Source organism: Heterodontus francisci, chromosome 1 (assembly GCF_036365525.1).
Source record: "Heterodontus francisci isolate sHetFra1 chromosome 1, sHetFra1.hap1, whole genome shotgun sequence".
In the NCBI taxonomy this organism is placed as follows: Eukaryota; Metazoa; Chordata; class Chondrichthyes; order Heterodontiformes; family Heterodontidae; genus Heterodontus; species Heterodontus francisci.
Window position 1 is genome coordinate 5,309,921 of NC_090371.1, and position 16,049 is coordinate 5,325,969.

Consider the following 16,049-nt stretch of genomic DNA (forward strand, 5'->3'; position numbering starts at 1 on the left):
AAGAAAGGAGGGAGACAGAAAGCCAGAAACTATAGGCTAGTTAGCCTAACATCTGCCATTGGGAAAATGCTGCAATCTATTATTTAGGAAGTAGTAGCAGGACATTTAGAAAATTATAATACAATCAGACAGAGTCAACATGGTTTTATGAAAGGGAAATTATGTTTGACAAATCTATTTGAGTTCCTCCAGCTCCAGAGTCCTCTGCAATCTTTGCGCTTCTCTAAGTCCGGCTTTTTGATCGCTCCCACATTGGTGGCCGTGCCTTCAGCTGCTGAGGCCTCAGCTCTGGAATTCCCTCCTAAACCTCTCAGTCTCTCAACCGTTCTTTCCTCCTTTAGGGCCCTGTGACCCGGTGTCAAAATTTATTTTATAACACTCCTATGAAGTGTCTTGGGATGTTTATTACATTAAAGGAGCTCTGTAAATACAAGTTGTTGTTGTTTATACACTTCACTACCAACGAAAACCGAGTGATTAATTTCATACCCCTTTGTTATTGCAGGTCTTGTCACAGTTTTGGACATTGAACAATGCCACATTCTGACACTTTGATTCAATACAGGCCTGTGAAATAAAGAAAAGAACATTATTATCATCACAGTGTGTTATGTTCATCCAGTTCATGGTTTATATTAGTAATTTGAGGTCACTTTTAGTTTTGTAGAAATTAAATTGGTCGATGGAAGGTAATTGAAATTCTGGAATTCAAAAGGTTGCAGGACCACCCAAGATGCTTAAACATCAAAGATCCTTCTGTGTGTACTTGCAGAGACAGTTAGAGAGGTGAGAGCCATAAAACAGCTGGTGGGCTCATTTAGTTGGGCAACTGAAGCCAGTGTGTCGGAAGACAATTGCCCTGTCAGTGTTAGCAATGTAAATTATTCAATTGGTTATCCAGAATCAGAGACGTTTTGAAGTTGGAGGTAATTTGCTTAAATTTCTATCTGGGACATCCCAGATGTACCACATTACCATGGCGATAGATTATTTAGGGAGATGTCTTTCAGTCAGGTGTTTTACCTCTGTATTTTGCTCACAAAAAGTCAGTTGGCTTTGCAAGCTGGACGCAGTAGGAAGAGGCTATTAGGAACCAGGAATGTTTCTGATTTGAGTGAGGCCCATGGTCAGGGTGGGGAAATAAAAGTTCATGAGATGCCGAACAAGAATTGAAGGGTTTGACGCGCAGATGTTAGTGGAGGAATCTCATATCTCAGAAGATAGCTGGGAAACTAAGGAGAATCAAAGTTAATTCATAAGAGCTGTTACAAACTTTGCATTGGTCCCAGGAGAAGTGAACGAACTGCCAAGGGCCTGTAAAGTATAGGGGAACTCTTGGGTGGAAGTAAAAATCAGAGGGGGGTGTTCTAATGAGATTTTAAGTTTAAAGTATATGTCTTCATGTTCTGTTAAGATAGTAATATAATTTTAATCAAAATTTGTGGTTGAGACTTGTGAAGCTATCCAACCCAGGAGCATCTACAGTTTAAATGAAATACAGGAAGCCATGCTGTATACAGGGGAACAGAAAACTGACTAAATATGACCAGCTTGCATTGCAAAGGCATTGCTAAAGCAACCTGTTAATAGCTGCATTACAGATAAACAAAGTCACTGGTGAAAAAAAAAACACTATAAGGCCATGGAATGTTTAGCAAAAAGCAGACATGTCATCAAAATCGAGTTGAAATCAGTAAACTGACATATTCAAAGCTATATTACACTTTGATGCCAAGTTAGAACTTTAGTGAAGCTTCACATATACAATACCATGGAGTCATGGGGCAGGATTTTAAGAAGCCTTCGACATCGTGATCCATGGGTGCAGATGAGGCCCGCCATGGACCTCGATGCTGGCAGGGCCTGGCCCGATCCTCCTGGCAGTGGTGAGACTCTGTGGCGGCCCCCCTGCCACGGGGCGATCGGACCACACTTTAAATAGTCAACTCAATAAAATTAATTCATTAAAATTTACTCACCCACCATCTTGAGGGCCCGGCATTCCCGTGCCTTCAGATCCCCGTCCGGAGAAATGCTGTGCTACACTGGTGGGGAGGCGGGAGGTGGTAAGTTTTCAGTGCGGTGCGGCGGGGGGTGGGGTGGGGGGGGGCAGGAAACGGGGCCAAGTACATGTAATGGGTGTGGGGGATGGTGGGAAGGGTTGAACCTTAAACTTTGTGTAGTCTGGGTGGGGTAAGGGCAGAAGTTAAAGGCAAGTGTTTTGGGGGGGAAGGGCAAATAGTTAATGCAATCGCTATTGGGGGTGGGGCAGGGGCATTGGAAATGTATTTAATTTTGGGGGTTCACTTACAAAATGTAAATATCCAGGCAGGGATGGCTGTCCTTTAAAAATGGCACACAGGCAGGAGATAGACAGATATTTAATTAGTAAAGGGTTGAAGGGTTATGGAAAACGGGCAGGAAAGTGGAGTTGAGGCCGAGATGAGATCAGCCATGATTGTATTGAATGGTGGAGCAGGCTCGAGGGGCTGAATGGCCTACTCCTGCTCCTAGTTCTTATGTCATGTTATGTCTTATGTTAATTGCCGAGGACGGACATTCCTCTCCCTCCACTTGATTGGGGGGGAGGGGGGGTCCGGTATGGGCCGCCCCGGTTATTTAAATGAGTTGCCACACTTGGGACATGAATGAACATGTTTTGAAGGAGGACAATTCAGCTGCTTAAATAGTTCAAAGTGTTTTGAAAAGTTGTGAGAGAGTGACACAAAGTGATGACAACTGATGGTGTCAGTCTTTGCTTTCTTTTGAAATGCAGAGAAATTGGAAGTTATGTTTTTTATATGTTTTATCAGATAAACTCTGTCTTTAATTCTCCAAGCAAGTTTGTAAGAAGTCTGTAACTTAAGGGACTTGGATTGTTTATGGCTTGAGAATGTATCTATATATATATATAAATAATGCTATTGAAGACATCGAGAACAGCCACGAGGGATGTTGAAATTCCTATAGTAAATCTGAACATATGCTGAGCATCAAGGCAGTTTCTAATATCATGGTTTGAACAAAAACATTAGATGCCTCAGTCGACAATTGCAGCTTAAGGTGGGTTTTGAAAGGACAGTACAGAATGGACAAAGAGATATCCTGCCCAACTGGGAAAGAAATGTATAAAAATCAGTACAACAAGTGATTCAGAGCTTACATCAGGTGGCTTGGTCAGCTACTGAAGAGAACAATTGCAAGAGAGGTGACCGCTCGCTAGATCAACGCAGATGTATTTTGCTGTAAAGTATCTTTGACAACAGGTGTATTTATAACATGAGTATTTCTAACGGGTCTATTTCTAACGGGTCTATTTCTAACGGGTCTATTTCTAACGGGTCAATTGCAAACGGGTCTATTGCTAACGGGTCTATTGCTAAAGGGTCTATTTCTAACGGGTCTATTTCTAACGGGTCTATTGCTAACGGGTCTATTTCTAACGGGTCTATTGCTAACGGGTCTATTTCTAACGGGTCTATTTCTAACGGGTCTATTGCAAACGGGTCTATTTCTAACGGGTCTATTGCTAAAGGGTCTATTTCTAACGGGTCTATTTCTAACGGGTCTATTGCTAACGGGTCTATTTCTAACGGGTCTATTGCTAACGGGTCTATTTCTAACGGGTCTATTTCTAACGGGTCTATTTCTAACGGGTCTATTGCTAACGGGTCTATTTCTAACGGGTCTATTTCTAACGGGTCTATTGCTAACGGGTCTATTGCTAACGGGTCTATTTCTAACGGGTCTATTTCTAACGGGTCTATTGCTAACGGGTCTATTTCTAACGGGTCTATTTCTAACTGGTCTATTGCTAACGGGTCTATTGCTAACGGGTCTATTTCTAACGGGTCTATTTCTAATGGGTCTATTTCTAACGGGTCTATTTCTAACGGGTCTAATTCTAACGGGTCTATTGCTAACGGGTCTATTTCTAATGGGTCTATTTCTAACGGGTCTATTGCTAACGGGTCTATTTCTAATGGGTCTATTTCTAATGGGTCTATTTCTAACGGGTCTATTGCTAACGGGTCTATTGCTAACGGGTCTATTTCTAACGGGTCTATTGCCAACGGGCCTATTGCTAACGGGTCTATTGCTAACGGGTCTATTGCTAACGGGTCTATTGCTAACGGGTCTATTGCCAACGGGTCTATTTCTAACGGGTCTATTGCTAACGGGACTATTGCTAACGGGTCTATTTCTAACGGGTCTATTTATAACGGGTCTATTGCTAACGTGTCTATTTCTAACGGGTCTATTTCTAACGGGTCCATTTCTAACGGGTCTATTGCTAACGGGTCTATTGCTAACGGGTCTATTGCTAACGGGTCTATTTCTAACGGGTCTAATTCTAAGGTGTCTATTTCTAACGGGTCTATATCTAACGGGTCTATTTCTAAGGTGTCTATTTCTAACGGGTCTATTTCTAACGGGTCTATTTCTAACGGGTCTATTGCGAACGGGTCTATTTCTAACGGGTCTATTTCTAACGGGTCTATTGCGAACGGGTCAATTTCTAACGTGTCTATTGCTAACGTGTCTATTTCTAACGGGTCCATTTCTAACGGGTCTATTTCTAACGGGTCTATTGCTAACGGGTCAATTTCTAACGTGTCTATTGCTAACGTGTCTATTTCTAACGGGTCTATTTCTAACGGGTCTATTTCTAACGGGTCTATTGCGAACGGGTCTATTTCTAACGGGTCTATTTCTAACGGGTCTATTGCGAACGGGTCAATTTCTAACGTGTCTATTGCTAACGTGTCTATTTCTAACGGGTCCATTTCTAACGGGTCTATTTCTAACGGGTCTATTGCTAACGGGTCAATTTCTAACGTGTCTATTGCTAACGTGTCCATTTCTAACGGGTCTATTTCTAACGGGTCAATTTCCAACGGGTCGATTTCTAACGGGTCCATTGCTAACGGATCCATTTCTAACGGGTCTATTTCTAACGGGTCTATTGCTAACGGGTGTATTTCTAACGGGTCTATTTCTATCGGGTCTATTGCTAACGGGTGTATTTCTAACGGGTGTATTTCTAACGGGTCTATTGCTAACGGATCTATTGCTAACGGATCTATTTTTAACGGGTCTATTTCAAACGGGTCAATTTCTAATGGGTCTATTTCTAACGGGTGTATTTCTAACGGGTCTATTTCTAACGGGTCTATTTCAAACGGGTCTATTTCAAACGGGTCAATTTCTAACGGGTCTATTTCTAACGGGTCTATTTCTAACGGATCTATTTCTAACGGGTCTATTTCAAACGGGTCTATTTCAAACGGGTCTATTTCAAACGGGTCTATTTCTAACGGGTCTATTTCTAACGGGTCTATTTCTAACTGGTCTATTTCTAAAGGGTCTATTTCAAAAGGGTCTATTTCAAACGGGTCAATTTCAAACGGGTCTATTTCTAACGGGTGTATTGCTAACGGGTCTATTTCAAACGGGTCTATTTCTAACGGGTCTATTTCTAACGGTTCTATTTCAAACGGGTCTATTTCAAACGGGTCTATTTCTAACGGGTCTATTTCTAACGGGTCTATTGCTAACGGGTCTATTTCTAACGGGTCTATTTCTAACGGGTCTATTTCTAACGGGTCTATTGCTAACGGGTCTATTTCTAACGGGTCTATTTCTAACGGGTCTATTGCTAACGAGTCTATTGCTAACGGATCTATTACTAACGGGTCAATTTCTGAGGGGTCTATTTCTGACGGGTCTATTTCTAACGGGTCTATTTCTAACGGGTCTATTTCTAACGGGTGTATTGCTAACGGGTCTATTTCAAACGGGTCTATTTCTAACGGGTCTATTTCTAACGGTTCTATTTCAAACGGGTCTATTTCAAACGGGTCTATTTCTAACGGGTCTATTGCTAACGGGTCTATTTCTAACGGGTCTATTTCTAACGGGTAAATTTCTGACGGGTCTATTTCTGACGGGTCTATTTCTAACGGGTCTATTTCTAACGGGTCTATTTCTAACGGGTCAATTTCTGACGGGTCTATTTCTGACGGGTCTATTGCTAACGGGTCTATTTCTGACGGTTCTATTTCAAACGGGTCTATTTCAAACGGGTCTATTTCTAACGGGTCTATTTCTAACGGGTCTATTTCTAACGGGTCTATTGCTAACGGGTCTATTGCTAACGGGTCTATTTCTAACGGGTCTATTTCTAACGGGTCTATTGCTAACGGGTCTATTTCTAACGGGTCTATTTCTAACGGGTCTATTGCTAACGGGTCTATTGCTAACGGGTCTATTTCTAACGGGTCTATTTCTAACGGGTCTATTGCTAACGGGTCTATTTCTAACGGGTCTATTTCTAACTGGTCTATTGCTAACGGGTCTATTGCTAACGGGTCTATTTCTAACGGGTCTATTTCTAATGGGTCTATTTCTAACGGGTCTATTTCTAACGGGTCTAATTCTAACGGGTCTATTGCTAACGGGTCTATTTCTAATGGGTCTATTTCTAACGGGTCTATTGCTAACGGGTCTATTTCTAATGGGTCTATTTCTAATGGGTCTATTTCTAACGGGTCTATTGCTAACGGGTCTATTGCTAACGGGTCTATTTCTAACGGGTCTATTGCCAACGGGCCTATTGCTAACGGGTCTATTGCTAACGGGTCTATTGCTAACGGGTCTATTGCTAACGGGTCTATTGCCAACGGGTCTATTTCTAACGGGTCTATTGCTAACGGGACTATTGCTAACGGGTCTATTTCTAACGGGTCTATTTATAACGGGTCTATTGCTAACGTGTCTATTTCTAACGGGTCTATTTCTAACGGGTCCATTTCTAACGGGTCTATTGCTAACGGGTCTATTGCTAACGGGTCTATTGCTAACGGGTCTATTTCTAACGGGTCTAATTCTAAGGTGTCTATTTCTAACGGGTCTATATCTAACGGGTCTATTTCTAAGGTGTCTATTTCTAACGGGTCTATTTCTAACGGGTCTATTTCTAACGGGTCTATTGCGAACGGGTCTATTTCTAACGGGTCTATTTCTAACGGGTCTATTGCGAACGGGTCAATTTCTAACGTGTCTATTGCTAACGTGTCTATTTCTAACGGGTCCATTTCTAACGGGTCTATTTCTAACGGGTCTATTGCTAACGGGTCAATTTCTAACGTGTCTATTGCTAACGTGTCTATTTCTAACGGGTCTATTTCTAACGGGTCTATTTCTAACGGGTCTATTGCGAACGGGTCTATTTCTAACGGGTCTATTTCTAACGGGTCTATTGCGAACGGGTCAATTTCTAACGTGTCTATTGCTAACGTGTCTATTTCTAACGGGTCCATTTCTAACGGGTCTATTTCTAACGGGTCTATTGCTAACGGGTCAATTTCTAACGTGTCTATTGCTAACGTGTCCATTTCTAACGGGTCTATTTCTAACGGGTCAATTTCCAACGGGTCGATTTCTAACGGGTCCATTGCTAACGGATCCATTTCTAACGGGTCTATTTCTAACGGGTCTATTGCTAACGGGTGTATTTCTAACGGGTCTATTTCTATCGGGTCTATTGCTAACGGGTGTATTTCTAACGGGTGTATTTCTAACGGGTCTATTGCTAACGGATCTATTGCTAACGGATCTATTTTTAACGGGTCTATTTCAAACGGGTCAATTTCTAATGGGTCTATTTCTAACGGGTGTATTTCTAACGGGTCTATTTCTAACGGGTCTATTTCAAACGGGTCTATTTCAAACGGGTCAATTTCTAACGGGTCTATTTCTAACGGGTCTATTTCTAACGGATCTATTTCTAACGGGTCTATTTCAAACGGGTCTATTTCAAACGGGTCTATTTCAAACGGGTCTATTTCTAACGGGTCTATTTCTAACGGGTCTATTTCTAACTGGTCTATTTCTAAAGGGTCTATTTCAAAAGGGTCTATTTCAAACGGGTCAATTTCAAACGGGTCTATTTCTAACGGGTGTATTGCTAACGGGTCTATTTCAAACGGGTCTATTTCTAACGGGTCTATTTCTAACGGTTCTATTTCAAACGGGTCTATTTCAAACGGGTCTATTTCTAACGGGTCTATTTCTAACGGGTCTATTGCTAACGGGTCTATTTCTAACGGGTCTATTTCTAACGGGTCTATTTCTAACGGGTCTATTGCTAACGGGTCTATTTCTAACGGGTCTATTTCTAACGGGTCTATTGCTAACGAGTCTATTGCTAACGGATCTATTACTAACGGGTCAATTTCTGAGGGGTCTATTTCTGACGGGTCTATTTCTAACGGGTCTATTTCTAACGGGTCTATTTCTAACGGGTGTATTGCTAACGGGTCTATTTCAAACGGGTCTATTTCTAACGGGTCTATTTCTAACGGTTCTATTTCAAACGGGTCTATTTCAAACGGGTCTATTTCTAACGGGTCTATTGCTAACGGGTCTATTTCTAACGGGTCTATTTCTAACGGGTAAATTTCTGACGGGTCTATTTCTGACGGGTCTATTTCTAACGGGTCTATTTCTAACGGGTCTATTTCTAACGGGTCAATTTCTGACGGGTCTATTTCTGACGGGTCTATTGCTAACGGGTCTATTTCTGACGGTTCTATTTCAAACGGGTCTATTTCAAACGGGTCTATTTCTAACGGGTCTATTTCTAACGGGTCTATTTCTAACGGGTCTATTGCTAACGGGTCTATTGCTAACGGGTCTATTTCTAACGGGTCTATTTCTAACGGGTCTATTGCTAACGGGTCTATTTCTAACGGGTCTATTGCTAACGGGTCTATTTCAAACGGGTCTATTTCAAACGGGTCTATTTCAAACGGGTCTATTTCTAACGGGTCTATTGCTAACGAGTCTATTGCTAACGGATCTATTTCTAACGGGTCTATTTCTAACGGGTCTATTGCTAACGGGTCTATTGCTAACGGGTCTATTGCTAACGGGTCTATTTCTAACGGGTCTATTGCTAACGGGTCTATTTCTAACGGGTCTATTTCTAACGGGTCTATTGCTAACGAGTCTATTGCTAACGGATCTATTACTAACGGGTCACTTTCTGACGGGTCTATTTCTGACGGGTCTATTGCTAACGGGTCTATTTCTAACGGGTCTATTGCTAACGAGTCTATTGCTAACGGATCTATTACTAACGGGTCAATTTCTGACGGGTCTATTTCTAACGGGTCTATTTCTAACGGGTCTATTGCTAACGGGTCTATTTCTAACGGGTCAATTTCTAACGGGTCTATTTCGAACGGGTCTATTTCTAACGGGTCTATTTCTAACGGGTCTATTTCTAACGGGTCTATTGCTAACGGGTCTATTTCTAACGGGTCAATTTCTAACGGGTCTATTTCGAACGGGTCTATTTCGAACGGGTCTATTTCTAACGGGTCTATTGCTAACGGGTCTATTTCTAATGGGTCTATTTCTAACGGGTCTATTGCTAACGGGTCTATTTCTAACGGGTCTATTGCTAACGGGTCTATTGCTAACGGATCTATTACTAACGGGTCTATTTCTAACGGGTCTATTGCTAACGGGTCTATTTCTAACGTGTCTATTGCTAACGGGTCTATTTCTAACGGGTCTATTTCTAACGGGTCTATTGCTAACGGGTCTATTTCTAACGGGTCTATTTCTAACGGGTCTATTTCTAACGGGTCTATTGCTAACGGGTCTATTGCTAACGGGTCTATTGCTAACGGATCTATTTCTAACGGGTCTATTTCTAACGGGTCTATTTCTAACGGGTCTATTTCTAACGGGTCAATTTCTAATGGGTCTACTGCTAACGGATCTATTTCTAACGGGTCTATTGCTAACGGGTCTATTTCTAACGGGTCTATTTCTAACGGGTCTATTTCTAACGGGTCTATTTCTAACGTGTCTATTGCTAACGGGTCTATTTCTAACGGGTCTATTTCTAACGGGTCTATTGCTAACGGGTCTATTTCTAACGGGTCTATTTCTCACGGGTCTATTTCTAACGGGTCTATTGCTAACGGGTCTATTTCTAACGGGTCTATTTCTAACGGGTCTATTGCTAACGGGTCTATTTCTAACGGGTCTATTGCTAACGGATCTATTTCTAACGGGTCTATTGCTAACGGGTCTATTGCTAACGGATCTATTTCTAACGGGTCTATTTCTAACGGGTCAAGTTCTAATGGGTCTACTGCTAACGGATCTATTTCTAACGGGTCTATTTCTAACGGGTCTATTGCTAACGGATCTATTTCTAACGGATCTATTTCTAACGGGTCTATTTCTAACGGGTCTATTGCTAACGGGTCTATTTCTAACGGGTCAATTTCTAACGGGTCTATTGCTAACGGGTCTATTTCTAACGGGTCTATTTCTAACGGGTCTATTGCTAACGGATCTATTTCTAACGGGTCTATTTCTAACGGGTCTATTGCTAACGGGTCTATTTCTAACGGGTCTATTGCTAACGGATCTATTACTAACGGGTCTATTTCTAACGGGTCTATTGCTAACGGATCTATTTCTAACGGGTCTATTTCTAACGGGTCTATTGCTAACGGATCTATTTCTAACGGGTCTATTTCTAACGGGTCTATTGCTAACGGGTCTATTTCTAACGGGTCTATTGCTAACGGATCTATTACTAACGGGTCAATTTCTGACGGGTCTATTTCTGACGGGTCTATTGCTAACGGGTCTATTTCTAACGGGTCTATATCTAACGGGTCTATTTCTAACGGGTCAATTTCTGACGGGTCTATTTCTGACGGGTCTATTGCTAACGGGTCTATTGCTAACAGATCTATTACTGACGGGTCAATTTCTGACGGGTCTATTTCTGACGGGTCTATTGCTAACGGGTCTATTTCTAACGGGTCTTTTTCTAACGGGTCTATTTCTAACGGGTCTATTTCTAACGGGTCTATTTCTAACGGGTCCCTTTCTAACGGGTCCCTTTCTAACGGGTCCATTGCTAACGGATCCATTTCTAACGGGTCTATTTCTAACGGGTCTATTTCTAACGGGTCTATTTCTGACGGGTCAATTTCTAACGGGTCTATTTCGAACGGGTCTATTGCTAACGGGTATATTGCTAACGGGTCTATTTCTAACGGGTCTATTGCTAACGGGTCTATTTCTAACGGGTCTATTTCAAACGGGTCTATTTCTAACGGGTCTATTTCTAACGGGTCTATTTCTAACGGGTCTATTGCTAACGGGTCTATTTCAAACGGGTCAATTTCTAACGGGTCTATTTCTAACGGGTCTATTTCTAACGGGTCTATTTCAAACGGGTCAATTTCTAATGGGTCTATTTCTAACGGGTCAATTTCTAACGGGTCTATTTCTAACGGGTCTATTTCTAACGGGTCTATTTCTAACGGGTCTATTGCTAACGGGTCTATTTCTAACGGGTCTCTTTCAAACGGGTCAATTTCTAACGGGTCTATTTCTAACGGGTCTATTGCTAACGGATCTATTTCTAACGGGTCTATTTCTAACGGGTCTATTGCTAACGGGTCTATTTCTAACGGGTCTATTGCTAACGGATCTATTACTAACGGGTCTATTTCTAACGGGTCTATTGCTAACGGATCTATTTCTAACGGGTCTATTTCTAACGGGTCTATTGCTAACGGATCTATTTCTAACGGGTCTATTTCTAACGGGTCTATTGCTAACGGGTCTATTTCTAACGGGTCTATTGCTAACGGATCTATTACTAACGGGTCAATTTCTGACGGGTCTATTTCTGACGGGTCTATTGCTAACGGGTCTATTTCTAACGGGTCTATATCTAACGGGTCTATTTCTAACGGGTCAATTTCTGACGGGTCTATTTCTGACGGGTCTATTGCTAACGGGTCTATTGCTAACAGATCTATTACTGACGGGTCAATTTCTGACGGGTCTATTTCTGACGGGTCTATTGCTAACGGGTCTATTTCTAACGGGTCTTTTTCTAACGGGTCTATTTCTAACGGGTCTATTTCTAACGGGTCTATTTCTAACGGGTCCCTTTCTAACGGGTCCCTTTCTAACGGGTCCATTGCTAACGGATCCATTTCTAACGGGTCTATTTCTAACGGGTCTATTTCTAACGGGTCTATTTCTGACGGGTCAATTTCTAACGGGTCTATTTCGAACGGGTCTATTGCTAACGGGTATATTGCTAACGGGTCTATTTCTAACGGGTCTATTGCTAACGGGTCTATTTCTAACGGGTCTATTTCAAACGGGTCTATTTCTAACGGGTCTATTTCTAACGGGTCTATTTCTAACGGGTCTATTGCTAACGGGTCTATTTCAAACGGGTCAATTTCTAACGGGTCTATTTCTAACGGGTCTATTTCTAACGGGTCTATTTCAAACGGGTCAATTTCTAATGGGTCTATTTCTAACGGGTCAATTTCTAACGGGTCTATTTCTAACGGGTCTATTTCTAACGGGTCTATTTCTAACGGGTCTATTGCTAACGGGTCTATTTCTAACGGGTCTCTTTCAAACGGGTCAATTTCAAACGGGTCTATTTCTAACGGGTCTATTTCTAACAGGTCTATTTCTAACGGGTCTATTTCTAACGGGTCTATTGCTAACGGATCTATTTCTAACGGGTCTATTTCAAACGGGTCTATTTCAAACGGGTCTATTTCTAACGGGTCTATTGCTAACGGGTCTATTTCAAACGGGTCTATTTCAAACGGGTCTATTTCAAACGGGTCTATTTCTAACGGGTCTATTGCTAACGAGTCTATTGCTAACGGATCTATTTCTAACGGGTCTATTTCTAACGGGTCTATTGCTAACGGGTCTATTGCTAACGGGTCTATTGCTAACGGGTCTATTTCTAACGGGTCTATTGCTAACGGGTCTATTTCTAACGGGTCTATTGCTAACGGGTCTATTTCTAACGGGTCTATTTCTAACGGGTCTATTGCTAACGAGTCTATTGCTAACGGATCTATTACTAACGGGTCAATTTCTGACGGGTCTATTTCTGACGGGTCTATTGCTAACGGGTCTATTTCTAACGGGTCTATTGCTAACGAGTCTATTGCTAACGGATCTATTACTAACGGGTCAATTTCTGACGGGTCTATTTCTAACGGGTCTATTTCTAACGGGTCTATTGCTAACGGGTCTATTTCTAACGGGTCAATTTCTAACGGGTCTATTTCGAACGGGTCTATTTCTAACGGGTCTATTTCTAACGGGTCTATTTCTAACGGGTCTATTGCTAACGGGTCTATTTCTAACGGGTCAATTTCTAACGGGTCTATTTCGAACGGGTCTATTTCGAACGGGTCTATTTCTAACGGGTCTATTGCTAACGGGTCTATTTCTAACGGGTCTATTTCTAACGGGTCTATTGCTAACGGGTCTATTTCTAACGGGTCTATTTCTAACGGGTCTATTGCTAACGGGTCTATTGCTAACGGATCTATTACTAACGGGTCTATTTCTAACGGGTCTATTGCTAACGGGTCTATTTCTAACGTGTCTATTGCTAACGGGTCTATTTCTAACGGGTCTATTTCTAATGGGTCTATTGCTAACGGGTCTATTTCTAACGGGTCTATTTCTAACGGGTCTATTGCTAACGGGTCTATTGCTAACGGATCTATTTCTAACGGGTCTATTTCTAACGGGTCTATTTCTAACGGGTCTATTTCTAACGGGTCAATTTCTAATGGGTCTTCTGCTAACGGATCTATTTCTAACGGGTCTATTTCTAACGGGTCTATTGCTAACGGGTCTATTTCTAACGGGTCTATTTCTAACGGGTCTATTTCTAACGTGTCTATTGCTAACGGGTCTATTTCTAACGGGTCTATTTCTAACGGGTCTATTGCTAACGGGTCTATTTCTAACGGGTCTATTTCTAACGGGTCTATTTCTAACGGGTCTATTGCTAACGGGTCTATTGCTAACGGATCTATTTCTAACGGGTCTATTGCTAACGGGTCTATTGCTAACGGATCTATTTCTAACGGGTCTATTTCTAACGGGTCAATTTCTAATGGGTCTACTGCTAACGGATCTATTTCTAACGGGTCTATTTCTAACGGGTCTATTGCTAACGGGTCTATTTCTAACGGGTCAATTTCTAACGGGTCAATTTCTAATGGGTCTACTGCTAACGGATCTATTTCTAACGGATCTATTTCTAACGGATCTATTTCTAACGGGTCTATTTCTAACGGATCTATTTCTAACGGATCTATTTCTAACGGGTCTATTTCTAACGGATCTATTTCTAACGGGTCTATTTCTAACGGGTCTATTGCTAACGGGTCTATTTCTAACGGGTCAATTTCTAATGGGTCTACTGCTAACGGATCTATTTCTAACGGGTCTATTTCTAACGGGTCTATTGCTAACGGATCTATTACTAACGGGTCAATTTCTGACGGGTCTATTTCTGACGGGTCTATTGCTAACGGGTCTATTTCTAACGGGTCTATATCTAACGGGTCTATTTCTAACGGGTCAATTTCTGACGGGTCTATTTCTGACGGGTCTATTGCTAACGGGTCTATTGCTAACAGATCTATTACTGACGGGTCAATTTCTGACGGGTCTATTTCTGACGGGTCTATTGCTAACGGGTCTATTTCTAACGGGTCTTTTTCTAACGGGTCTATTTCTAACGGGTCTATTTCTAACGGGTCTATTTCTAATGGGTCCCTTTCTAACGGGTCCCTTTCTAACGGGTCTATTTCTAACGGGTCTATTTCTGACGGGTCAATTTCTAACGGGTCTATTTCTAACGGGTCTATTTCTAACGGGTCTATTTCTGACGGGTCAATTTCTAACGGGTCTATTTCTGACGGGTCAATTTCTAACGGGTCTATTTCGAACGGGTCTATTGCTAACGGGTATATTGCTAACGGGTCTATTTCTAACGGGTCTATTGCTAACGGGTCTATTTCTAACGGGTCTATTTCAAACGGGTCTATTTCTAACGGGTCTATTTCTAACGGGTCTATTTCTAACGGGTCTATTGCTAACGGGTCTATTTCAAACGGGTCAATTTCTAACGGGTCTATTTCTAACGGGTCTATTTCTAACGGGTCAATTTCAAACGGGTCAATTTCTAATGGGTCTATTTCTAACGGGTCAATTTCTAACGGGTCTATTTCTAACGGGTCTATTTCTAACGGGTCTATTGCTAACGGGTCTATTTCTAACGGGTCTCTTTCAAACGGGTCAATTTCAAACGGGTCTATTTCTAACGGGTCTATTTCTAACAGGTCTATTTCTAACGGGTCTATTTCTAACGGGTCTATTGCTAACGGATCTATTTCTAACGGGTCTATTTCAAACGGGTCTATTTCAAACGGGTCTATTTCTAACGGGTCTATTGCTAACGGGTCTATTTCAAACGGGTCTATTTCAAACGGGTCTATTTCAAACGGGTCTATTTCAAACGGGTCTATTTCTAACGGGTCTATTGCTAACGGGTCTATTTCTAACGGGTCTATTGCTAACGGGTCTATTTCTAACGGGTCTATTTCAAACGGGTCTATTTCAAACGGGTCTATTTCAAACGGGTCTATTTCAAACGGGTCTATTTCTAACGGGTCTATTGCTAACGGATCTATTTCTAACGGGTCTATTTCAAACGGGTCTATTTCAAACGGGTCTATTTCAAACGGGTCTATTTCTAACGGGTCTATTGCTAACGGGTCTATTTCAAACGGGTCTATTTCAAACGGGTCTATTGCTAACGGGTCTATTTCTAACGGGTCTATTGCTAACGGGTCTATTTCAAACGGGTCTATTTCAAACGGGTCTATTTCAAACGGGTCAATTTCAAACGGGTCTATTTCTAACGGGTCTATTGCTAACGGGTCTATTTCTAACGGGTCTATTGCTAACGGGTCTATTTCTAACAGGTCTATTGCTAACGGATCTATTTCTAACGAGTCTATTTCTAACGGGTCTATTTCAAAAGGGTCTATTTCAAACGGGTCAATTTCAAACGGGTCTATTTCTAACGGGTCTATTTCTAACGGGTCTATTGCTAACGGGTCTATTTCTAACGGGTCTATTTCTAACGGGTC

The 16,049-nt window shown here is 41.7% G+C and overlaps 1 protein-coding gene across 1 annotated transcript in view; it reads right to left on the minus strand.

The window, feature by feature from the left end:
- The window catches only part of LOC137377639 (disintegrin and metalloproteinase domain-containing protein 12-like), a 561,477-nt gene that overhangs the window by 31,524 nt on the left and 513,904 nt on the right, over positions 1-16,049 (minus strand). Inside the window, exon 17 of the mRNA XM_068047508.1 lies at positions 490-567. Coding sequence (XP_067903609.1) covers positions 490-567 — 78 coding nt within the window. The remainder of the gene's footprint in view (positions 1-489; positions 568-16,049) is intronic.